The sequence below is a fragment of the Pteronotus mesoamericanus genome, unplaced genomic scaffold (genome assembly GCF_021234165.1).
Source record: "Pteronotus mesoamericanus isolate MK-2021 breed Mesoamerican mustached bat unplaced genomic scaffold, CSHL_Meso_final contig_90, whole genome shotgun sequence".
NCBI lineage: Eukaryota > Metazoa > Chordata > Mammalia > Chiroptera > Mormoopidae > Pteronotus > Pteronotus mesoamericanus.
Genome location: NW_026555277.1, coordinates 39,784,085 through 39,809,618, shown reverse-complemented (window position 1 = coordinate 39,809,618; position 25,534 = coordinate 39,784,085). Strand labels below are relative to the sequence as shown.

At 38.1% G+C, this 25,534-nt stretch overlaps 2 protein-coding genes across 4 annotated transcripts in view; both read left to right on the top strand.

Annotated features, from left to right (window-relative positions):
• The window catches only part of NELL1 (neural EGFL like 1), a 723,728-nt gene that overhangs the window by 464,591 nt on the left and 233,603 nt on the right, over positions 1-25,534 (top strand). The gene's annotated exons all lie outside the window — the stretch shown is intronic.
• LOC129080508 (isocitrate dehydrogenase [NAD] subunit gamma, mitochondrial-like) lies at positions 17,007-18,176 on the top strand. The gene has a single exon (XM_054585997.1). The coding sequence runs from the start codon at positions 17,007-17,009 to the stop codon at positions 18,174-18,176; it is 1,170 nt and encodes a 389-aa protein (XP_054441972.1).

Genomic DNA, 25,534 nt, shown 5'->3' with positions numbered 1-25,534 from the left:
AAGCTAATCCCACTGTGTTGTCCTTAATGGTGACAATGAATATCTAGAAGGCAGATCTGCTGTTAGATCTACTAATATCACCATTTTTTTTCTTCCAAAGGCATTGCAACTCATCACTGTAGCCCCAGGCAGACACAGCAATCTTAAAGCCATCATTAGAAATACGTAGGGAGCAGGGAGGAAATGATTAACACCCTTAAACATTTATTGAGCATAAAACCAAATACTGCACTAGTATTTATAGATTTAAGATGAATAAGATGGCATCCCTGCCTATGAGAATGTTATAATATATGATGGGTACTTTCGATAACTTTATAATTCTTTTGTACTTTAAAGGGGGTATCAGTATAAATGGGAGTGGGAGTGACTTTCTGTAATAAGGAGTCAAGGAAAGTTTTACAGAAGTGGTCTCATTTATCTGAATTTCAAGGGACAAGTAGGAGTTTGCCAAATGGATATGAGGGATAGACATTTTGGGTAGGGGAACAGCATGTGCAAAGTTATGGAGATAAATTGCTCATGATCTCTTTGGGGAACAGAGGGTAATGAGATGATGCTGGATAACTAGGTTAGTGAAAACTGGAAGATGAAAAGAGTGTCAAGAGTGTCCAAGGGATTGACTGGGCCAGTATCCACGATGCTTTGAGTGCTCTATTCAGGAGTTTGGACTTTGATCCCTATGGAGCCAAAGAGTGAGATGGTCACACTGGTATGTTACAGAGAAAAGAAGATAGAAAATACCAGGGATGACTTTCGCTAGATGTCTGCAGTTAAAACACCATTGCTTTTCTGATTTCCAGGATTTGGCTTGCTTAGCTCTTGGGAACCCCGCCTATATCAATGAAGCCATTCACCTTATTTAGCAGATTTGTATTTAAATAGAGTTGTCCTTACCATATGCCTCGAATGGAATCATATGTGGGCAATAAATTCTGAAATGTAATTTATATACAGTTAAAATTTGCCGTTGAATCCTTAAACTTTCCTATAAACTACAGCTCAGTATAGTTTCTCAGTTCATTTAGTCAGCAGATATTTATTGAGTGCCAACATTTGTTCTAGATACAGTGAGGATAGCAGGGAACCAAACAGATTAGGTCCCTGTGGCTGGGCAATTAGGTTGTACAAATAAGCAAATAAGTATATAAATATGTTTTCAATTAGTGATATGTACCAAGAATAAAAATTAAGGAGGATAAGAAACTATAGAGCAAAGGATCCAGGGAGGCTGTTCTTTGATATAAACAGCCTTTCTGGTGGGGTGATACCTGAGAGAGACTGAGGACAAGTGAGGAGGGAAGCTTCAGAGTTAATCAAGAAGACTGTTCCAGGCAGACGGAACAACTAGTATGAAAGCTCTGGGACTGGAGAGGCTGGAGGAGCTGGAAGCAGACCCAGGTGGCTGGAGCAAGGGATCAAGAAGAAGGGTGGCAGCCACCCTCAGGGGACCCAGGGACACATCACCAGGCACTTGCAAGCCTGAGTTGGGTTAGGTGTTTCAGATTTTATTCTCTCTCAAGGGAAGTCATTAGAGGTTTTCTGAGGATAGTAACATGATTAGATATGTCTTTTTAAAGGGATTACTCTGGCTGCTGTGAGGAGGTTAGATCCAAAGGAGGCAAAAATGGAAGCAGTAGTTCACGTGAGAGATGATGATGGGGGACGACAGTTGTAGCACTGGAGGACTTGAAAGTGGTTGGACTTGGGCAAAAGTCTGAATTCCAAAGGATTTGTTGATTGATTGGGTGTGAATAGAGGAGACAACAAGGTATCAAGAGTGATGCTTCTAAGACTTTTGGTGTGAGCCAAAAAAAAACCCAAACAAAGCCCAAAACAGTCATACAGCCTTCCAAAATAATTTTATCAAGCACCACCCAAGTGAAACAGACCACTGGTATGCAGAAAACACGAACACTGTCACCTGTGACTGGATTTAATTTTAACAAACCCAGCGCAGTATATATTAATCAGAAAATTGTTATTCAGTTTTATCATATAATATTCTTTCTGACACCCAGACCTTGAGGAGTACCATGGACAACGTTTTCCAGCTTTTTTTCCAGTGGACTACACTGCTATTGCATTCATTTTATATTGGCTCATTGAGGATGTGTTAACAAGGTACTAGACAAGGGATAGGTTTCTGTCTTTCTGTTGGTAATTATTTAACAAGCAGTATTGCAGATGCCTCAAGAAACTGACGTTACTGTGCATGAGGCTGTGTTAGTTTCATGAGAATGTCTTCATTAGATGTCCCTTTGTACAGCTGTAGGAACTCAGGATGATGTGGCTAGCACTGTGGAAATTCCAACATGGCTCATTAGTAGCATAGTGCATCCTGATGTATTTCACTTTTAACATTGTCCCTGGCAGTTTGGGACAAAAGCCATACAGAACATTCATTTTCAGTTGACCGTTTAGGCATGCATGTTCTCATCCTTTGACATTCCATTCCAAATGGGAGCTCAGTGAAGATAAGTATTTTAAAGTGCTGGAGAACTGTCTGTCTTCTAGTTGGTAACTGAACAGACTAATGAATATGCATCAGAGTCCTCATCTACACGAGGGAAAATGATCTTCTGTCTTGAGCATTATAAAGGAGGCTCTCTCTTTACTTGGCATATTCTAGATGGATGCTTTTTAATTCTTACTCTTATCATCCCTAAAATATTAAAAAATTAGGTAGCACATTTGAAATATGAAGATAGATTTAGAAATAATTTCTTTTTGTTAAGGGGATAATTATGAATGAAGGTTAATTCATTTTCCCCTAGAAGATATATTAACACTTTAATTTCTCAAATTATTAAGTGGAGGAAGGTTAAAATATTAAGGACTATAAATATTCTTTAAGTGGATATGATACTAAAGAACCTTCTACACCTTATTGAATAGACATTCAGGTGATCAGAAGAAGCAACCGTATGCAGTTACCAATTGGTTGCTTAATAAGTTGTTATTCTTTAGGCTGTTAGTCTGTTGGTTCTTAGAATTTTTAAATTATAATTTTAGGCCAATCTATCTAATTTGAAATTGAGACAAAATGAAATGACATACCGTTTATTTTTTATTATTTTTAGACTGATAAAATATCCATAAATATTGCATTTGCACCAATAATAATCACAAACATCCCTTGATTTAGGCACTGTTCCAAATGCATGCATGCATTTAATTTTCACAAAACTCTTTGAGGAAGATTATTACCCTCATATTATTACACAAGAGGAAACTGAGGCAGAGAGAGATTTTTAAGCAACTTCCTCAAGGTCAAATAGTTGTAAACGAAGAGCCAGAATTAGAACACAAGCAGTCTGCTGACTTTTAACTCTTATGTTTTGCTGCTCAAAGGAAAAATCAGTTTTGAACATTAAAAAATTAATTTGTATTTTGATCAAGTTTATACATGCATGTGGTTTAATAAGGTAAATAAGAAGGCTTTATAAAGATTAATCCCGTAGAAAACTTTCTCATTTCCTATCCCTACAAGCAACCACTTTCATGCTTTTAACATTCATTTGGTATTTTTTTCTGTATCTCTAAATAGCATGTTTCTTTGCTACTTCTTCATATTCCTAATTTTGGTACTTTTTATTAACTTCACCACCACAAAAGACGGGGATTTGGCCATTTTTCACACACCTTTCCACGTATCTTTTTGTTCGATTGATATTCTGTATTTGTGTTATCATGACTATGTGTATGCTTGAGGAATGAATTATAAAGTATATTTGATTTCCTTTCTTGCACAACCTTTGTTCCCTGTCATTAATAATCCTCTAGTTCACCATCTCATTGCTTACTATAGATTTAACATAATTTATCCCCAAACTTTCACCAGTTGTATAAATACCCTCAAAGACATTAACCCTTTCATATTTTTAATTAAATCTCCTCCCAAAGTTGGTTGATTTCTAGGCTCATTATAGCCCGTGTCCTGGGAATCTCTCTTTAGCATGAATCTGGGGATCCCCTTTGCCTCTTCCTGGGGTGGTAGCCCCTGGTCCTGTATGCCATGCATACTTTTTCTTGGCTTCCTGCTTTGGCCAACTGGAGCACATCTGTCACTAATTACATAACAAAGTGTACATAGGAGAAAGAAATTTTGGGAACTTGCTTTTCTGAAGTCTATCTTACTTGTATTAAAGGAGTTATTTAAAAATTGCTTAGAAAGTGATCTGGCACATAGCAAGGAAAAGATACATGTCTAAGAAATAATTTTATCTTTGTCTTTGATAATTTAAAAAGGCATTGTATTTTATGTAGTAAATAATTTCTTAAAACATTTGGGAGGCATTGTTCCATTGTCTTCTAGGTTGCAATATGTGATCTGGTTCTTCAATTTTCTTATTTTTTTCTATTTCCATATATTTATTATTTTCATCTTATATCTGGGGATTTCTTCCACTTTAACTTCCTACCTTGCTGATCATTGTCATTGTTTCTATCTTCTTTTATACTTCAAGATCACTCCTTCTCTTTCTATGTTTTCTCATGGCATATTGTGTTTATTTCATAAATGTAATGTCTTTTCTTTCTTTGTACATTAATGATAGTTTATGTGCAGTGCTCTTCTCTTAATGGAGTCCTTGTGTCCTCCTTATTGTTTTTGTGTATTAATTTATTAACCTGTTTGGGTTTCTGTATTTTATATTAGAAGTTTCCCTCAAATATTTGAATCTGGCTCTTTGCTCATATGTAAGACCTGAACTATAAAGTACTAAGCAGATGTTCTGTACAAATGAGTATGTGATGGCTGACAGTGGAATCCATTATAGGATGATCTGGGCCATTCTCTTGGGGATTACTTGATTATCGATATCTATAAATCTTTTATTTTTAGTTTCTTGGTTTCCTTGGAAAATACTGTTCTAAACCCCTTCCCAGGGAATCTAAACTCACTTTTCAACATTCTGTTTGCTGTATGAATGTATTCCCCCTGAATTCAGTATTGAACTTTCACTAGATTGTGCATGGTGTTCCCAGTGTACACCGTTCATGTCCCAGTTTCCCTTAGTTTGGTGGAGGGACAGTTGTGTAACTGAGCAGGGGATCTGGTGTTACTTTTTTTAAAAAAATTCTCACCAGAGAATATGCTTATTGATTCTAGAAAAAAGAAGGGAGAGAGGGAGTGAGGAAGGGGGAGAAAGAGAAAGAGAGAGAGAGAGAGAAACATCAGTGTGAGAGAGACACATTGATTGGCTGCCTCCTATAAGCATCCCAGCCAGGGATCAAACCCACAACCTAGGCATGGGATGCCCTGACCCAGAATCAAACCTGCAACCTTTTGGTGTACAGGACAAATGCTCCAACCAACTGAGCCACCTGGCCAGAGCTCCACGTTACTTTTTAAAATATCTTCAACCCATCTTTGCCTGCCACTCTCAGAGGTATCTGGTGTTTCTCATTCCTGAACATTTTTGTGCAAAACAAATTATCTCTTAATTATCTTACTCTTTGTGGTTAAACTTTTTCAGATCTGAAAAGTCAGTCATCATTCCCTCATCTGCTTTCCAGCTTCCACTCTGTTGTTGTTGTCTCCTCTGTCATTCTCCTTGTCCTTGTAGATTCATAATCTTTAAAAAAAATTAAAAAAAAACCCTTAAATCTAATGTAATGGGATTCCAAGAAGGAGCACATGCAAGTGCATTCATTTAACCAAGCATCTTTACTTGGAAATTTGTTTGTGGATAGCTTTAATTTTGTATAATTAGAATTGATCTGTTCAATGCCTCACAGCCTACCATGGTGATTTGGTTTTGTGTGAGACTCTTCCTTCCCTTCCCAGGAACAGGAGTGGCAGCCAAGGTAGCACATTGAGACATATAAAAGAACAGAAGAAGAGAGGGCAGGTTGTAGGGAAGAAGCACAAGGTGTGGCCCAGTTGATTGAAGGTTTTCCCATAAATGGGAGGGTCACTGGTTTGATACTTAGTCAGGGCACATGCCTGGGTTGTGGGTTCAGTCGCCCTGTCGGGATGCATACAAGAGGCAACCGACTAATGTTTCTCTCTCACATTGATGTTCTCTCTCTCTTCTCTGTCCCTTCCCCTTTCTCTAAAATCAGTAAGTATGTCCTTAGGTGAGGATAAAAAAAAAACCCCAACAATAAAACACAAGCTTAGGGGGAAGAGGCCTGAGTTTGAATCTTCTGGCGACTTAGCAGGAGTTATCAATCCACTGTGAATATTACTTTCCTTATTTGTTAATCAGTGAGAATAACACCTACTTCATAGCTGCTTCTTTTGGAATTGAGATAAGGTATTATCTAACACAGCCTTGGATCTGGTGCCCGGCAGAGCCCATTTTCCATCTTGGAGGAAGGGAGAGCATTTGCAGGTAGGGGATGTGGAGGCTGGAGGGAATCCATTCCAAACAGTTGGCAAAAATAGCTGGCTTCAGAAAGCCATCTCTAATGTCCAGATTCTGTAGTTATTATAAAAATTGATTCACAGTGGTTTAACAAGTGTGGAGTATGTGTTCTAGGGACTATGACTTGGGGTGAATTGAAAATGGAAACATTTGGGAAAACCCACAGTGTAGTTGTAGTGTCAGCAGTTGTGGGGGGGGGCGGGGGGAGAGAGAGAGAGAGAGAGAGAGAGAGAGAGTGAGTGTGTGTGTGTGTATGTGTGTGTGTGTGTGAGAAGCCAAAACTGAGATTGGCTTAACAGCGAGGACTTGACTCATGCATCCAGTCATTATTGGCAAAAAGACATTCTCTGGCCATATCCTGTTAAGAGGAAAGCCTCTAAAATATAAAAAGTGAAGAAAAATATGATCATACTTATGAATAATTCTTGGAAGATCACAGTCCTCCTAGACAGGGGGAGAAAATTTAGAGTGGCATAGTCAAGGCCTGGGTAGTAATAACAAAGTATTTAATAGAGTCGTTCATGTAGCTGTAAAGTTTATTTAGAAGGAAAGATCAAAAGTAAGCTGCCTTTAATTTACCTGTGATCTTGAGTCTTAACCTGTCTTTTTTCCAAGAAAGGCTAATGTTGCTGCTTAAACATCAATTTTGTGACTAGACGATAAACTCCGCTGTTTCTGACAAAAAAACAGAACAAAACAAAATAAAATAAAATAAAAGCATGTATAATGAACCCCCCAACCCCATCTTAACCACTTTTGTGTGGGAGCATGTGTGGGGGAGAGAGGGTGCTCCTTTCCTAAGTGTAAACTATATCCAGAAAGCTCTTCTTAGTATAAAAATAAATGTAGCTCTTCCTCAAACATGGGCTTTTATAGTGGATTGGGTATTGTAAAATGTGCCTTGTTTTTTGAAAAGCAAGGAGAACATTTGTGGGTTACTTTAAGTCTGGCTATCCATAGTTCCCTGTGAGAACTGTGTATCTCTGTCAGCTCTTCCGTGCTTATTAAATAGTGATGGAATATTGGGAGAAAGTGTGTTAATTGGGCCATAGAGGGTCTGGAACACATTACATTTCTGTGCATTGATCTTTTTAGGAAAGTCATTGATAAAGCAATGTTCAAAATCAATTGATTCTATAGGGGAACATGAAATAGATTTCAGGAGTTTTCTGAGAGAATGCTTTAAATATTTTGCTTCTATTAAGGCAAAGTGTTAGTAGAAAGTAGTCATTGAAAATTTATTTCTCTTTTTTTAAGGGGCACATTTCCCTTTTTAAAGCAGTATCTTTCAAAATCTTGTATTTTTATTTCAAAACCTTAAATGTTTCTCTACTGCCTTCAGGGTATCATAAATTTTCTTAGTTTGACATTCAAGTTTGTCTATCCTCTGACCCCAATTTACTTTTCTCATTTGTCTGCCACTGTTTTCCTACATAAACCCTTCCTTTCACCAGAACGGGAATACTTAGTGTCCCCTACAGGCCTTTCAATTTTGCCTCTCTCCCAGAAATCTTCTTCTTTCCTCTGCACTTACCAGCTGCTAGCCCTTCTTTAAGGCTTGACAGAAGCTCTTTGTGAATCACCATAGCCCAGGTACACAGTCAATCCATCCTATGTACTTTTCACATCTAGGCTAAGTCTCCGGGATCCATTTCACAGCCCCTGGCAACTCACATTCTACCTAGATACATTTATGTTAACTCTGCCAAGAATGGATGCTCCTAGACAGCTGCAGGTTTTATGTTTGTTTCATGGAATTTTTTCTTTCTATAATTAACAGATCCACTTATGTGTTACTTTATCTATCTATCTATCTATCTATCTATCTATCATCTATCTGGTATTTTCTGCTGTCTACTTCCACTGGAATGTAATTTCCAAAAGGTGTCATGAAACTTGCCAAGGTCATAGAAGTCATTCATGGTAGAAAAGTTGGCTCTGGCGCCCACGCTGTCAATCACTAACCTACACAGCCCCACGGAGACGGTCAGCGACTCTGTCATTGCCCCCTCTAGTTTCATTTAACCTCTCAACAAGATATGGACACTGCCGACCACCCATGTCCTGAGTGTTTCACTTCTCTTGGCTTCCGTGACATTTTTTCACTGTTCCCCTCCTACGACGGTTATTTTCTAGTCATCCTCCTTTAATATAAATTCAAATATTGATGATATCCCAGTGTTGTCCTCATTTTTCTGTGCTTTCTCTGCAACCATCTAACAAGCCTAGTTATTCTCGACCTTAGAGGCACGACACATTACAGTGTTCCAGTCAGTCGTGACATATGTCAAAACCACTCACTTACTCATAAACATTAAGTTACAAGCACTTGCAAATGATTGACTTTTTAAAATAATTAGACTCATCTGAAAATTACCATTATAAGGATGTCACAGTCACTCATTTGCATTTTAATAGTGTGTGCTTGCTTGTGTGAGGAAAGGTGGAATTAGAGTGAACTGGAGTGAATTGCTCATAATTCATAGCCTATTTTATGTTGGCTGGAAATATCCATGAACTCTGATTATTGACGTGTCATTGATAGTTGCAGCAATTCTGAAATATTATAATTTATAAACTGTGGATTTAAACTGGGTTTGCTTGTTTGATTTACCGATGAATACATTTTTATAAAGGAGAGAGAAGAGGAAAGCATGCCTGTGTATCTCCATATGCATAGCCTAGAAATCAGAACGAGGCTGTAGTTACAGTTTCCAAATCAAATGCAACGTGATCATCCAAATGACACATGCAATGAAACTATTTACATTAACATCATGACTAAATCTAACTATGACATGCTATACTTTTAACCATTAAATGAGTTTTTATCTTTATTAGCAACTTACTTTGTTTCTATTACCTGTATAGGTCTGAATTTGATCTTTAAAACATTGATTTACATCATTTTTACATGACATTAGCCATATATGTTTTTCCTCAAAAAATTTCATTTTGAGATCATTATATAGATGATTTTACTCATCATTTGTTAGTAAAATGCCTTTGTAAATATGACATATAAAAGCAGCTTGGGAGACCCTGATTTATTTGACCAACTACTTTTGTTCACATGTGTATGTGCGTGCGCGTGTTTTTGGTTTCTATTACAAACGAAATATACTCCAGGGAGTGCGTCTCATATAAATGTCATTCATCATCTGTCATAACACAAGAAGAGTTGAAAGCCTTGGCTTGAGGCTGTTTCATATACTCCTGTTTGGTTAACTCTCTCCCATACGTGGATGACTTCTGAATCTATATCATCGCCCACAATTCTTTCTCTAGATGTGCAGATATATATTAAGCCACCCACTGGACATCTTTATGTGGATGTTCTAACAGGCTCCTGAAACACATCGTAGCTGAAACTGAATTCACTTCTAACCTATTCCCCCACCCAACCTGTTCTTTCACTGGTTATACGTTTTTACCAATTACATCATCATTCACCCAGTCTGTTTACAAAAATCAGAATAATATGCAATGTCTCCCAGGTGACTTGCCTAGTTTATTTGCCTCTTAAATATCTCTGAAAGTATTTCCCTTCATTCTCACTGCTTTCCCCTTAGCACAACTGCTCATCATTTTCTGTTGGGACCATTTCATAGCCCAGTGGTTCTCAAATTCCAGCTTGTATCAGAATCATTAAAATGCAGATTGTTAGATCTCAACTCCAGACTCAACTCCAGACTTTCTGATTTAATAAGTCTCGGAGAGTTCGAAGAAATGGCATTTTTAACCAGTTCCTGGTGATCTTGCTGCTGCTGCTCTGGGGATCCCTTTTTGAGACCACAGTGACAGCCTCTTAACTGGTCTACCTGCCCCCAGGCAAGCCACCTTACTATTTGTCCTCCAGATTGTTCTCCCAAAGGATCGTTTTTAAAATACAAGTCAGATTACGTCTCTCTCTTGCTTAAACCTTTTTACTGTCTCAACATCACACTTGTGATAGACTTGGCTGAACTTTTGCTTCTCAAATATGTGAAACCGTGGCACTTTGGTCATTCTAGACCTGCGCAACATTTATCTTATTTTTGTACCATTGAGGTTAAGAGCTTTTTCCATGACCCACGGGTGTTTTAAGGTCAGTCTGGCTATTAAAATCTCAACCATCATCCAGACAGAAAGAGCTTTCTTTCTTCTTTATCCATACCTTTAAAAGATTTCTTCTTTTTTCTAGTATTAGAAAGAGGACTGAAGTATATGCTTATGTAAGGATGGCCCATTGGTAGAAACAAAACTGTGTAGCTGGGTCCAGGTCATTTTGCTGCCACCATTCTCTCCTGGAATTCTCATTTGCTCTAGCCTCTGGCGCTGATGGTGGGCAGCTGTTATCTATCTTATTTGACATATTAAGTGAAGAACGGGTACCCAGCTGGCTCCTAATCTATAGCCATTTATATCAATTTTTTGGAAGAGAGAGTAGTATTGCTTCCTTTTTTGACTCCCAGCAGGCCGTATCTAAGCATGCCCAATGCTGGCTCTGACATGACTGGGCCTCGTGAGGAGATAAAGAGAGGCCCTTGATATTCAAAGTGTGGTAAGGGGACTAGTGGAATCTGTACCACTAGGGAGCTCCCCATCTATACCCCTCCCTCAAGAGAACTTCTAAATTAGAATCTGCATTTTAATGAGTACCTAGGTAGGTCAAGTTTCAGAAGCACTGGACTAGGCCTCTGCAAATCCTTAGAAATACTCTTGTCATCTATTGCCATTCTCTGCCCATTCACAGTAATAAGACTTTGTAGGCTCTGTGATAAGCCAATTTCTTCATCTGTAAAATGGGAACTGTCATGGCTGCCTTGGTGGATTATGATGATGCTTACAAAATATCCAGCACAGCACCTTAGATGGGAGGAGTGTTCCATCATGGTAGACTTTACTAAGTCTGCATGTTCATCATTTGGATATTAACAGCCGTTTGCAAGTCTTCATAAATAAGTCACCTACCTCCTCCAACAGCCAGTGACCTGCATCAGGGTATTGGTAACTGAAAGTTAAATGAGAGTGGGATTGTGGCAGGTTTATAATTAAATATATGTTTCATTTTCATCAAAAACAGCATAGCCAGGATGGCTTTGGGAAGCATAGAAGTTGCCTACTTTCCAGGGTTGATGGGTTGATTTCTAGAAATATCAGCTATTAATGCTTGTAGCTCTGATCTGGGAGAATACTTTAAAAGACACGCTGCCTCATAGTGAGAAAATGCAATTCAAAAACGTAGTGAAATATGAACATAACCCATTAAAATAGCTAAATATAAAAATACAACAATATCAAGTGTTGGTGAAGATGTGAAAAGCTGTAATTCTCTTACATTGCTCGTGGGGGTATAAAATGGTACAGCCATCTTGGAAAAGTGTTTTCTAAAAAAAGTTAACAATAAAAAGGAACAAACTCCAGCGGGTAGAAACTTGCTAAGGACATAGTTGAACTTAGCACCATCAATCAACTGGATATGCTTGACATCTATAGATTACTTCACCTAACAACAGCAGAATACACATTCTTTTCCAGCTCACATAGAACATTTACCAAGGTAGACCACATTCTGGGCCATAAAACACACCTTACCGCATTCAAAAGTCTTGGAATCATACAAGGTCCCCTCTCAGGCCACAGTAGAATTAAGCTAGGAAAAAATAATAGAAAGATAGCTGGAAAATCCCAAAATAAATGTGGAAATTAAACAGCACGCTTCTAAATAACACATGAATCAAGAGATCGCATGAGAAATTAAAAAATTTTTGAACAAAATGAAAATACAACTTCACATAGTTTGTGGGAAGCAGGGAAAGCAGTGCTCTGAGGGAAATATGTAGTAACAACTGAATATAGTGCAAAGGAAGAAAGATCTCAAATCAGGAACCTGAGCTTCCACCTTAGAGAACTAGAAAAAGGAGAGTAAATTAAATCCAAAGTTAGCAGAAGAACAAGGATATGAAGAATTCAAGAGAAATTAATGAAAAGAGGAAATTGTTAGAGGAAATTGGCAAAACCAAACACTGCCTTTGATAAGCTTGTAGTCAGGCTGAGGAAAAAAGAAAAAGGATACGAATACTCATATCAGAAATGAAAGAGGGAACCTTGCTATAGATCCTATGGGCATTAAAAGGATAATAAAGGAATACTGTGAACAATTTTATGCACGCAAATTTGATAACCTAGATGAAACGGACCAATTCCTTAAAAGACACATTTTGCCAAAACTCACACGAGAAGAAACAGATACTCTGAAGAGGTAATACAAGCAATACCTCGTTTTCTTGTGCTTTGCTTTATTGTGTTTCACAGATGTTGTAATTTTTACAAATTGAAGGCAGGACTCTCCACCAAGGTCCTGATTATGACCCACTTCATTGTGACATTCACTCCATTGTGGTGGCCTGGAATCAAACCCACAATATCTCTGAGGTACAACCAGTATATTTAAGGTGGGGAAAAAAGTAGGTTTACAGTTGTTCACATGGAAAATAATACAATAATTAGTAAATAATAATACAAGAATAAGCTCTGTTTTGCTTAACCACAACTGTAAATGTACTTTTGCCCCACTCTGTATTTTATAACTTGAATCAGTACTCATTAGCCTTTCAAAACAAATTACCATGCCCAGGTGTGTTCACTGGTGAATTCTAACACACATCTAAGGAAAACATTATATCATGCCCTGGCCAGGTAGCTCAGTTGGTTAGAGCATCATCCTGATGTATCAAGGTTTGAGACTAGATCTCTGGTTAGGGCACATACAAGAAGTAACCAATGAATGCATGAATAAGTAGAACAACAAATCAATGTTTTTTCCCCCCTCTCTCTCTATTAAATCAATAAATAAAAATGTAAAAAACTAAACGAGTTCTCTACTTTGGAGGATAGAAGCAGAGGGAGTACTTTGTAACTTTCTATGAGACGAGTATTACCCTAGTAGCAAAGCCAGATAAAGATATTACAAGAAAAGGAAACTATAGGCCAATATTTCTCATGAGCACAGATGCGAAAATCCTTAACAAAACATTGGCAAATTGAATCCAACAATGTATAAAAAGAATTATACATCACAGTCAAATGAGATTTATCCCAGATATGCAAGGCCCGTTCAACATTTGAAAATAAATTTATACAAAATAATATTGAATGTAAACTATAATTGAAAAATAAAAAAAAAAACCGATTCACATAATTCATCACTTCAACAGGCTGAAAAAGAAAAATCGCCTGATTATATAAGTAAATGCAGAAAAGCATTTGACAGAACCCAACCCTCCTTCCTAATAAAAGCTCTCAGAAATATATGGTAACTTGAGCCGCCTCCTACTTAGCACCATGGCTGCCCTCAGACCCCTTGTGAAACCCAAGATTGTCAAAAAGAGGACCAAGCCAGCTGATCACATATCCTAATTGTTTCTTATGCCTAAAAAGAGATATCCAGGATCTTATGCTGAGGACTTGAGACTGAAAACAAGCAAATTAACAAAAACTAACAGAAATTTATATAATGACTAAGGATACTTTATGCTAATATAGCTTTCTACTTCTCTACCTGTCATAATGTTGCCTCACACCACATCACATGAGACAAAAACATGGGATAATTAAAAATACTTATAATTTAAAAAAAAAAGAGAGGAAAAAAGAAGCCCAAGAATTTCATTTGGCACCAGTCAGACTGATATGTCAAAATTAAACAGAACGGTGGAAACCCAGATTGACAATAGGGTGCACAGAAGATTCAAGGGCCAGATCTTGATGTCCAACATTGGAAACAGGGAAACAAAGCACATGCTGCCCTGTGGCTTGCGGGAGTTCCTGATCCACAACATCAAGGAAATTGATGTGCTGCTGATGTACAACAAACCTTACTGTGCCGAGATTGCTCACAACCTCTCCTCAAAGAACCACAACGCCACTGTGGAAAGAGCAGCCCAGATGGACATCAGAGGCACCAATCCCAATGCCAGGCTGCACAGTGAAGAAAATGAGGAGACAGCTTGTGTGTGCATTGTATTTGTGTTAATAGAACCACAAAATTCTGCCAAAAAAATAGATGGCAACTTCATCAAATTAATTAAAACACACCTACTGATAACCTACAGCTAACATCATACTTAATGATGAGAAACACAAAGCTTTCCCAATGCACAGGTCAAGGATGTTCCCTCTTACCACTTTCATTTTTATGCTGGAATTTCAAACTAATGCAATAAGATGAGAAGGAAATAAAAGGTATACAGTTGCGAAGAAAGACATAAAATGTCTTTGTTTGTAGATGACAAGATGGTCTACATAGAAAATCTTAAAGAATTAATAAAAAAAGTTCCTGGAACTAACAAGTGATTATAGTAAGATATAAGGATGCAAGGTTAATATACAGAAGTCAATTGCTTTCCTGAATACCAATAATGAATAACTGGAATTTGAAATTAAAGACACATCAGTTATATTAGCACCCCCCAAAATGCAATACTAAGGTGTAAATCAAACACTATGTATGAGATCTACATAAGTAAAAATAAAAAATTCTGATGAACTCGTTCAAGGAAGAACTGAATAAACTGAGAGATCTTATGTCTTTATGGATAGGACGTCTAATATATTCAAGATAGCAATTCTTCCTAACTTGATCTATAGGTTCAATGTAAACTCAATCAAAATCCCAGCAAAGTTGCTGTGTGGACATTGAAAAACTGATTCCAGAGTTTCTGTGGAGAGGCAAAAGACCCAGAATAGCCAACAGAACAAAGCTGAAGGATTGACAGTACTCGACCTCAAGACTTACTATAAAGCTATAATAATCAGAACAATGTGGTATTGGCAGAAAAACAGATGACTAAAATGATGTAAGAAAGAGAGCCCAGAAATAGACCCACATAAATAGTCACCTGACCTTTGGCAAAGGTACCACAATGGAGCAAAGACAGAGGTTTCAACAAATGGTGCTGGAAAAACTGGACATCCATGCGCAAAAATAAATAAATAAATAAATAAATAAATAAATATAAATAAAAATATAGCAGACTTTAAACCCACAAAAAATAACTCAAATGGATTAAAGACATAGGTAAGATGCAAAAATCATAAGACTTCTAGAAAAAAACATAGGAGAAATTCTAGGTGACTCTGGGTATGGCAGTGACTTTTTAGATACATCGCTAATGGCACAATCCATAAAAGGAAAAATTAAGAGTCTAGACCGCATTAAAATGAAAAACAACTCTGCAAAAATACAATAGCAAGGCAATGAGAAGATAAGCCACAGGTGGGAGATATTATTTATAAAAGATGTATCTGATTAAGGACTTATCCAAAGTGTACAATGACCTCTTAAAACTCAATAATAAGAAAACATCTTGATTAAAAATGGGCCACAAAGCTTAACAGATACCTCATGAAAGAATATACAGATGACAAGAACACGATAAGATGCCTCACATCATATCATCAGGGAAATGTAAATTAAAGCAGCAGTTAGATGCTACTACATGCCTATTAGAATGGCCAAAATCTGGAACACTACAATACCAGATGCTAGGGAGGATGTGGAACAACAGGAACCTCGCATTCATTTCTGGTGGGAATGCAAAATAATATAGCTACTTTACAAGAAAGTATAGCAATTTTAACAAAACTCAATCATTACCATACCATAGGACCCAACAGTTGTGCTCTTTGTTTTTTACCCAAATGAGTTGAAAACTTACGTCCACACAAAACCTGCATATGGGAGTTAACAGCAGCTTTATTTATAATTGTAAAACTTGGGAGCAACCTAGATGTCCTTCACTAGGTGAGTTGAGAAACAGTGGTATATTCAGACAATAGAATATGTTATTCAGTGTTAAAAAGAAATGAGCTATCAAACCATGAAAAGACATGGAAAAAACCAAACTGCCTATAGCCAAATCAAAGAAGCCAATCTGAAAAGGCTTCAATAGTATATGATTTCAATTATATGAAATTCTGGGAAATGCAAAACCACGGAGACACTAAAATGATCAGTGGTTACCAGGGGTTACAGGAGAGAGAGGGATGAACAGGCAAAGCAAAGAAGATCTTTATGTCTGTAAAACTACTCAGTACAATACTGTAATGATGAATACATGTCATTAGAACTTGTCCAAACCCAGAATGTACAATACCAAGAGTGAACTCCAGTGTAAACTATGGACTTTTGGTGACAATGATATAAAAATGTAGGCTCATCAATTGTAACAAATGTGCCACTCTGGTAAGCTATTTTTGACAGTGAAGGAGGCTGTGCCTTTGTCAGGGTAGGAGCTGTATAGGAAATCTCTATACCTGCCATTCAATTTTGGTGTGAACCTAAAACTGCTCTAAAATATGAGCATAAAGTCTGTTGTTTTTTTTTAAAAGTATATCACACAGAGCTTAGCACAATGAATGTACCTAATGAATTATTATTCAGTTCCAAAATGTATTTTCTACTATGTAACACATCACATCTCTTGACTAGCTCTCTGTCTCTCTTACCACAATAGAATGTCTGTCCAAATAGAATACAAGGAAGGAGAGACAATTGTGACCTAGGCAAGAATTATGGATTTAGAATTTCACCAAAAGAAGCCAACTCAAACCAAGAGCAAGAGCACAAATTAACTTAATCTCCAGTTAATGATCATGGCAGTGAAGATGCTGCCTGCCGTCAGCTGCTTTATGAAGGCCATGTTCCGACCTGCAACTCTGGGCTGTTCTTGGGAGATTTTGCTTGGCCATGCAACCTCACTGAGGAGCTTCTCATTTCAATACAATATTCCTCTGTCAGCCAAGTATGGTGGACGGCACACTGTCACCATGATTCCTGGGGACGGCATCGGACCTGAACTTATGCTGCATGTCAAGACTGTGTTCAGGTATGCGTGCGTGCCTGTGGACTTTGAGGAGGTAATCATTAATTCTACTTCCCGTGAAGAGGATGTTCACAATGCCATCCTGGCAGTCCGTCGAAACCGTGTGGCCTTGAAGGGCAACATAGAAACTGACCACAGCCTGCCACCATCTCACCAATCCAAGAACACCGTATTTCGCACTGCCCTTGATGTCTATGCTAATGTCATCCATTTTAAGAGTCTGCCAGGTGTGGAGACCCGGCATAAGAACGTAGACATCTTTGTTGTTCGGGAAAACACAGAGGGTGAATACAGCAACCTGGCATACGAGAGTGTCAAGGGAGTGATAGAGAGCCTAAAGATCATTACGGAGGCCAAGTCCCTGCGTGTTGCTGAATATGCCTTCCAGCTGGCCCAGGAGAAGGGGCGCAAGAAAGTGACCGCTGTGCACAAGGCCAACATCATGAAACTGGGAGATGGTCTCTTCCTCCACTGTTGTAGGGAGGTGGCGTCCCGCTATCCTCAGATCACCTTTGAAGCCATGATTGTGGATACCACCACCATGCAGCTGGTATCCCGGCCCCAGCAGTTTGACGTCATGGTGATGCCCAATCTTTATGGCAACATTGTCAACAATATTTGCACAGGGTTGGTTGGGGGGGCAGGCCTCGTACCTGGTGCCAACTATGGCACCACGCATGCAGTGTTTGAAACAGCTGCACGGCAGTCAGTCAAGAGCATAGCCAATAAGAACGTGGCAAACCCTACTGCTGTGCTGCTGGCAGGCTGTATCATGCTGGATTACCTCCAGCTCCACTCCTATTCCACCTCCATTCGTTCTGCGGTCCTGGCATCTCTGAAGAACAAAGGTGTCTGTACTCCAGACATTGGAGGCAAGGGTACCACATTGGATGCCATTAATCATATCATCAGCCACATCAAAGAGGTCAATTAAATGGACAGTGTCTTGGAGGCTGAGCTATCCAAGACCTTTCTGACCCACTTTGACCTCACTCTACCCACTCCGGAACCCCCACCAGCTTGGCAAGTATGGATTCTAGAACAAGCCAGCTGCTTCTTCAACACAGTGAATGTCTGATTTTTTTCCTATTAAATCATAATGCCATAAATGCATAAATATCACTTGTTTAAATGTGTCAAATCTATTGCATTGTGTATTTATTGAGAAATTCTTCTCTATTTTAATCTGCCATTCATACTTTTCTATGATATGATACATTAAATAAATCAGAGCTGTTTGGAGAGTCCTAGGGCTTTCCCAGAACTTGGCATATATATTTTCTTTTTATTTGTGTTATTAAAATTCAGGAAACCAGCCTACAGTGAAGTCTGGCTTCTCTCTAGAGGCTGTTAATGAGCTAATTAGTGCAATAAAATTCGCCTACAAAATATACATTGTCACCTCAATAATAAATAAAGTACGATAGAGCTGAGCTAGTGCAGAGGGAATCCGCTCCCTCCTAGGTATCCCATTTTGCTTCCCATGGTCTGGTTAATGTTAGGAAACTATTTTTGCTCATGTAATTTTTCATGCATGGACATCCCTGGGTACAGTGGCTCTCCTGGAAGTGGATTCTGAAATTCCTTCCAGGTGGGCTCAAGAGTCTATAGGTCAAATTCCTCGTTAGCAGGTACTGGACCCATGATTCTTTGATGTGCAAACAGAACCATGGACTATAAATTCCATGCTTAACACTTCACAGTATTTTATGGTTTACTTTTTTTAAGTCTGTCTTTCAAAGAAAGACTGTGCATAAGAAAAATGAAAAACACTGAGCTAATTTACATGTTTACTGTCATCTTACTATATTTTATTTACTGTATTTACATATTTTATTTACTGTATTTTTAAGATCATAGTTGAGAAACACAAAAAATTATAATTTCATTAGCACTTGGAAATTGTTATTACTCAAGTAGCAAGTAAAAACAATGATTTATAAAAACTTAGTGTAGTTTTATCAGCAGGAGAGTACCAACCCAGTGGGGTACTCCAGGGAGGGCTGAGTTCATTGTTAAGAGCCCTGTACTCTTTCTAGTTCAAGCCTTTGCACATGGCCTTGGTTTCTCTCCCCTTCAGGAGATGGTCTCATCCTAGAGGACTAAACTTAATTGTCCCCGCCTTTGGGAAGCCATCCTTGACTAACACTCTTCCCATTCCCTGCTGAGATTGAGGGGGTCACTGTCCCAGTTCCCCCAGAACTCCCTGTGTATCCTGCCTAGAGTTTATCTCTCTGGCTGTCACTACAGGGCTTCCTTCCTGCTTACCTTACTGCATAGTACATTCCTGGGCCACAGGAGTGACCGAGTCAGTGCTAGAGCACCAGCACCTAGGACAGGGGCAAACTCTGGGTTCATGCTCACTGCAAATATGTATGGAAAGGAGATAAGAAGGAAGGAGACGAGGAAGGAAGAATGGCCTGAATTCATAGTTGGGAGTGGGGGACTGGGAAAGCTAATCTATTGGAAAATACTCCTGTCAGGCTTCAGTCAGTGAACCTTTCTTTACAAGCTAGTGCCTCTTAAACAACTCTAAAGCCCTGAAGGCAGCAAAACAGGTGATTGGCAGGCTGCCTTTGTTTCTTGGGATTTTTTTTCTCTTTTATTCCTTTCTATTGACTTTATTGGGGTTACACTGGTTAACGAAATTATACAGGTTTCAGGTGCACAGATCTACAACACATCATCTGTACACTGTATTGTGTGTTCACCACCCCAAGTCTCTTTCTGCCACCATTTATCCCCCCATGCCCTCCTCTACCTCCCTCACCCCCCTCCTGAGAAGACTTCTTTCCTACATTGATCAGACAATTTTGTTTTGTGCTTTATCAGTTTACTCTGCTCTGTTTAAAGTCCTGATGTTATAAACTGTCTGATTTTTCTCTAAATTAACTCCTCCTCATTATGGCTCTTAGTTCAGGGCCTTACAAATCACTGTCACTCAGGTTGCATGGCTGACATTTGTCTCAGCTCTTCTATGTATGAGCTCTGTAACACTGGATAAATGGCTTAACCTCTCTGATCTCTAGTTTGTTCATCTGTAAAATAAAGGTAAATACTTACCTTCAATTTAATTGTGAATATTAAATAAGGTTCCTTTAGTAGTCTGTGGCTGCATAAGAAACCACTTCAGGACTTGTTGGCTTAAAACAAGTGGTTATTGTCATGACCAGATGATATTACTCCTGGTCAGTATACTTTCTCAAGGACTGCTAAAAAGGGTGTCTAGCTGACCTTGAATTCTGACATTAGTAAAGATCAATACAAATTTGGACAGCTAGACAGTATCATTCTCTAAATATCTCTACTTACCATCATCTTCAGCTTTCCTCAAGGTCTGGAATGCAAAATCTTGTTGGGGACAGCTTTCAGTTTTTGGGAGAACATGAATCTGTTTCAAAGGCCATTGGAGAAGACTCCTCTCAGAGCCGAGGACCAGGACAACTTGTGTTTTTCATCAAGAATTTACATTCTCCTCCTCCTACTAGAGAATGTGGGGTATATAATCCGTTGATAATTTCCCACATTTTCTTGACTACTAGGAAATGCAAATGCTTGGAACATTTTTTTCCTCTATGAAATTTTCTCTTTTCATTCTGTATTGTTACTTGATTTTAATTTATTTTGCTTCATTCCATTTTCTTATATTTTGTTTTACTATGAACCACTTAAGCCACAATTTTAACACAAAAGGAAAAACTGGGTTCTTGATGTTCATGTTCTTTTTCTTCATTCCAGCCCATTTTCAACATAGCTGCTTCTCAGAATTTTGGGTGCCCTATATAGTCCAGGATGAGAAAGGCAGAAGAATATCCAGATAAATGAGACTATTTGGTGCTTAAATGAAGCATCAAAGATTGAAGAGAAAGGACATTTCAAAAAATGGTAAATCAAATAGTCTAATTATTTTTTGTCGTAGTGGCAGACAAAAAGGGACAAAGCTTAGAAGAGAAATGATGTGATATTGAAGCAAGAGACTCGCTAAAATAATGTTATAAAGTAGAAACAAAGCAATGCTGACTTTTGAAAGTAGGAGGACAATTTTGGAGAAATTGATCCAGTTCTGGCTCATTACAGAGATCACTACATACTGATAGTGTTATTAAAGGCTCAGTTGGGAATATGCAAAATATCTGCTGGAAGCTGATTATAGAACTAGACATTTTTTGAAGGGAGGCACTTGGTTCTTGGAGTTTCCCTGACAGCTTGCACAACATGGGAATTCAGTATGGTAAAGTGTTCCTCACACCAAAATGAATTTGCTTACACTGATATGGGAAGCTACATATATTACATTTGTGATTGCTCCAAGAAACACAAATAAAAGAGAAAGGAGACATATTTCAAATATTTAAAAAAATGACTCAACTTCACAAAAGCAATTTAAAAAACTGGAAAGTCTTGCCACCAATTTTGCACATGCTTAAAAACACAGCCTGAGTAAAAGCAATGTCTGTTGAGGAAGACTCTAGTCTGACTCTAATCAGCATCTGACTTGCTGCAGTTAATGCCAAATTTAGTTCATGCAAAATAGGTGTAAATGAATGAATGTTACTACAAAGAGAGAGAAAAAAATGTATATCTAAATACAAGGTGATTTCCCCCCTCCTTATATCCCTCGAAAAAGAAAAAAAAGGAATTGCCTTAGATTCAAATCCTTATAAATGTTCTCATATTACCAGGTGTTCTCTTAGTTCTATTTTGAACAAGGAGAAACTATTTGGAGGAGGAAAAAAAAATGACATTAGCAATTTCATTTGGGAATATTTTAAATAGAAATTATCTGGAGAATAAATTTTTTAAAATCCCTCAGTGAAGAGTTAGTCATTCCTCGGAGAGTATCCTCACAATGGCAAGTATTAAATATCATTATATATATGCCTTTTAAAAATCACTTAATAAGACAGCTTAGTTTTTTGGACACATTTAGACAAATGGGAAAGCAAGAAGTCCTAATATTATGCATCTGGATTCTTGCAACTTCACTTGAGATTTTTCAATGAAAATATTAAACATAGATTTAAAAATTACTTTATTTCAACAACTTAGACAGATGGGATGATGATAGGTTTGGAAAACTTCAGAGAAGTTGAAATATGGCTCAAGGTTGGGGGAGACCTTGAAGTCAAGATTCATGAGTCAAGATTATATGACATTATTCGATGATATCATGGAATAAAGAAAAGTAATATTTCTAAATTAATCTATTATTTAATGCAGCCTATTAAATAATGTATTTAATAACTTGTGCATAATAAATGCATCCATAAATCAAACATTATACAGTTATCTACTCAAAGTCATTCAACTTTTCCCAGAATATATTTCTTTCTTCCTTTTTTCTTTTTTTTTAGATCTTATCATTAATAAATAGGGAATTATTTTCCTTATTTGTGGGATTGCTTATTTAGACATTTATATTATATTCTAAAAGGAACATTCTATGCGGAAAAAAAAGAAAGGAGATTTTGAAGTTATTATGCATTAATATATAATAGCAAAGGGAGAAGTTGAGATATCTGGATATATAAGCAGTATTTCAGAAAGAAATGCAAATGAAGCTAAATTTGTTTAAGGCTCTGCCTAGAGCATGCCAAAGTTACTTTATCTTTCAAAATGATAAAAGATGTTATTTCTGTGAATAGGTATGGCATCAAAAATCAACTTCTTCTTCAAGCCATCATACAAAGATGTTGGAAAGCCTCATTTTTAAATAACTAGTTTTCTCCAGGGTAAGACAAGTCTTGGGGATTGACCCTTTTCAAGGTATTCATGTTGTGATAGAATGAGGTTTTTTGATCCCAATTTTATTTTTGCGAGCAGCAAAATACTTGTTTAAACAGTAATTTCATCTGTTCCTTCATTCACTTGCATTTTGCACAATGTTGCTTGTCTTCCGTTGCGTGTTTGCTTTGAGCTGGTTCTGGCACTCTGCAAGCCACTGAGGTTGCAGCTTTAAGAATCCATGTCCTTTCACTTAAGGATCTCATGGGATTGAGGGAATCAACAATCATTGCACAGTTATAATGGAGTGTGGTAAGTATTGTAACAGACGTGTAAGCAGGTGGTCAGGGCAAACCTGAAAGCTCCCCAAAAGAAGTTGTGTCTCTCGAAGTGAGAGAATGAAAGAAGGAAGGTAGGAACGGGGAGGGAGAAGTAAGAGGAGGAGAAAGGGTGAGTGAAGACATTGACAGCTGGAAGAGCCGTAGTCACAAGCCACCATCTGCCCGTGACCTGATATTCAAAGCTTTTACTTCTGCCCATCATTTTTTTCTTGCATATAATTATTGTTGAATTCATTTTACCTACAGGATGTTGCCCTGATTATGTTTCTCTATAAAGTGAGATTTTCAGGATTTAAGGTTGAACATTTGATTTTTCTATGAAGTGATTTTTTGGGGGGTGAAATGATGAGTTCTCTATATTGATTAATTAACCTGATTTGACATCCCTTCATAGTTGGCTCTAATTCTTATGATTAGAAGATTTATTGTTTTTCTAAAGCTATGGCCCAGCCAATCACTGTCTCTTCCAAGCGTGTTCTTTTTCATGTTTCTCTCTCTCAGTCTTTCTGCAAGCAAGCAAGTTTCCTCATTTTGTTCTTTCCAGCACACATATTGTTTTCTTCATGTCTCCTCAGATGCTTCTTGATGGAGAAATAGATTTCTAGAAAGAGATCATTTTCCTTTTCTTTTTGTTGTGAACTCCCTGCTCTGATACCACTTTGATTTCTTACTCCTTCTGGAAATGGCCTTAGAATTCATCTGAAATCTTATATAACCACCTCCCACCCCCTGCCTTCCATGATTCTACTCCCTTGATGGCCCAGAAAAGCTGTATTAGGCCAGCCAGTCTCTGCCTGGGCTTATCATACTTCTGGTCACCACTGCTGTGTGGTGGGGACAGGGCATGTGCCCTCCAGACTTCCCCATGGCCAAAGCATTCACCACACTCTGGGTGCAGCTGAATAACCCAACCTCAGTGACAACATTTCTAATGAGAACAACCCTACTACTCTTCTACCTGAGAAATTCGTCATCTTTTTTCAAGAAGCAACATTTGTACGAAAAAGAAGGTCAAGCTCTTGATCCTGTCCTCTGAGGCTATCTGGTATCTGTTCAGTGTGCCCCAGAAATGGGCAGCTGAAGGTATGAGCATTCTTGATCATGGTTATTGCTTTTATCCAGACCGATAGATGCTTTTCAGAGTCTCTGGCTGAATTTCATCGGGAAAGAGCTTAAAATACACAGGAGGAGGGAGTACTACTCTCCCAGGATCCCCACTGAGCTGATAACAGTCTATGGGAAACTGTCTATTTAAACAGAAATAAAGACTCCTTGGGATGCCAGGAGCCTATTTTCAGCTTTATTAAGCTATTTTCAGCTTTATTAAGAAATCTGTGTTTAAGTTTTCCAGAACTCTCTAGCCCTGTTCATTTCACTTTTCTCTGTGTGTAGATCAGTTAGAACCTTGATGAGCATGCAGACTTTGCATTCTGCTCCCCAGAGATGCACACTGCATTGGAAGAAGAGGAGAGAAGTGGGAAGACTTCCAAGGGCCTTGTCACAAACTTGTACTTAACTGCCTCTTCACAAAGAAGCATGTTCCTTGTCAGATGTTGCCTGTGCGTCAGTCTGGGGAAATTTCCTCTGTTGGCTATTTTTCCACTTTAAAAAGTTCCTTGAACCCATATAGATCGGTCACCTGTAATAGGTCAGACACTGCTCTAGACCAGGGTTAGCAATGTGCATGTGAGTTGGGAAGGTAAAAGTCAGACAGTAAACATTTGATCCATCATGGGCTGTAGGGTCTGTTGCAGCCATTCGGTTCTGCCACTTGAAAACAATGGGAGTCATAGATAGTAAATGTAGCTGTGTTCTAATAAAGCTGTATTCATGGGCACTATAATTTAAATTTCACATAATTTTTACGTGTCATGTAATGCTGTTTTCTCTTGATATTTTTCAAACATTAAAAAAATGAAAAAGCCATTCTTTGCTCATGTGCCCTACAAAAACAGGCCTGCGGTCCATAATTTATGAACCCTTGCTTTCCACAAAGGGGCCGAAGTAATGAACGAGACAGAGGCTTTGATCTCATGTGACTTCATTCTCCTGGAGGGAAAAATGAACAGTGAGCATGAAAACATACAAATAATGAATGTTGTGCCAAGTTTTAAAGGCCAAGAAGAAAGAATGAAAACAAAAAATCAAAATAAAACATTAGTATGGTGACTAAAGGCAACTGGTGGTAGAGGGGTGATTGTGGCTTTAGGTGATCCAGGAAGGCTCC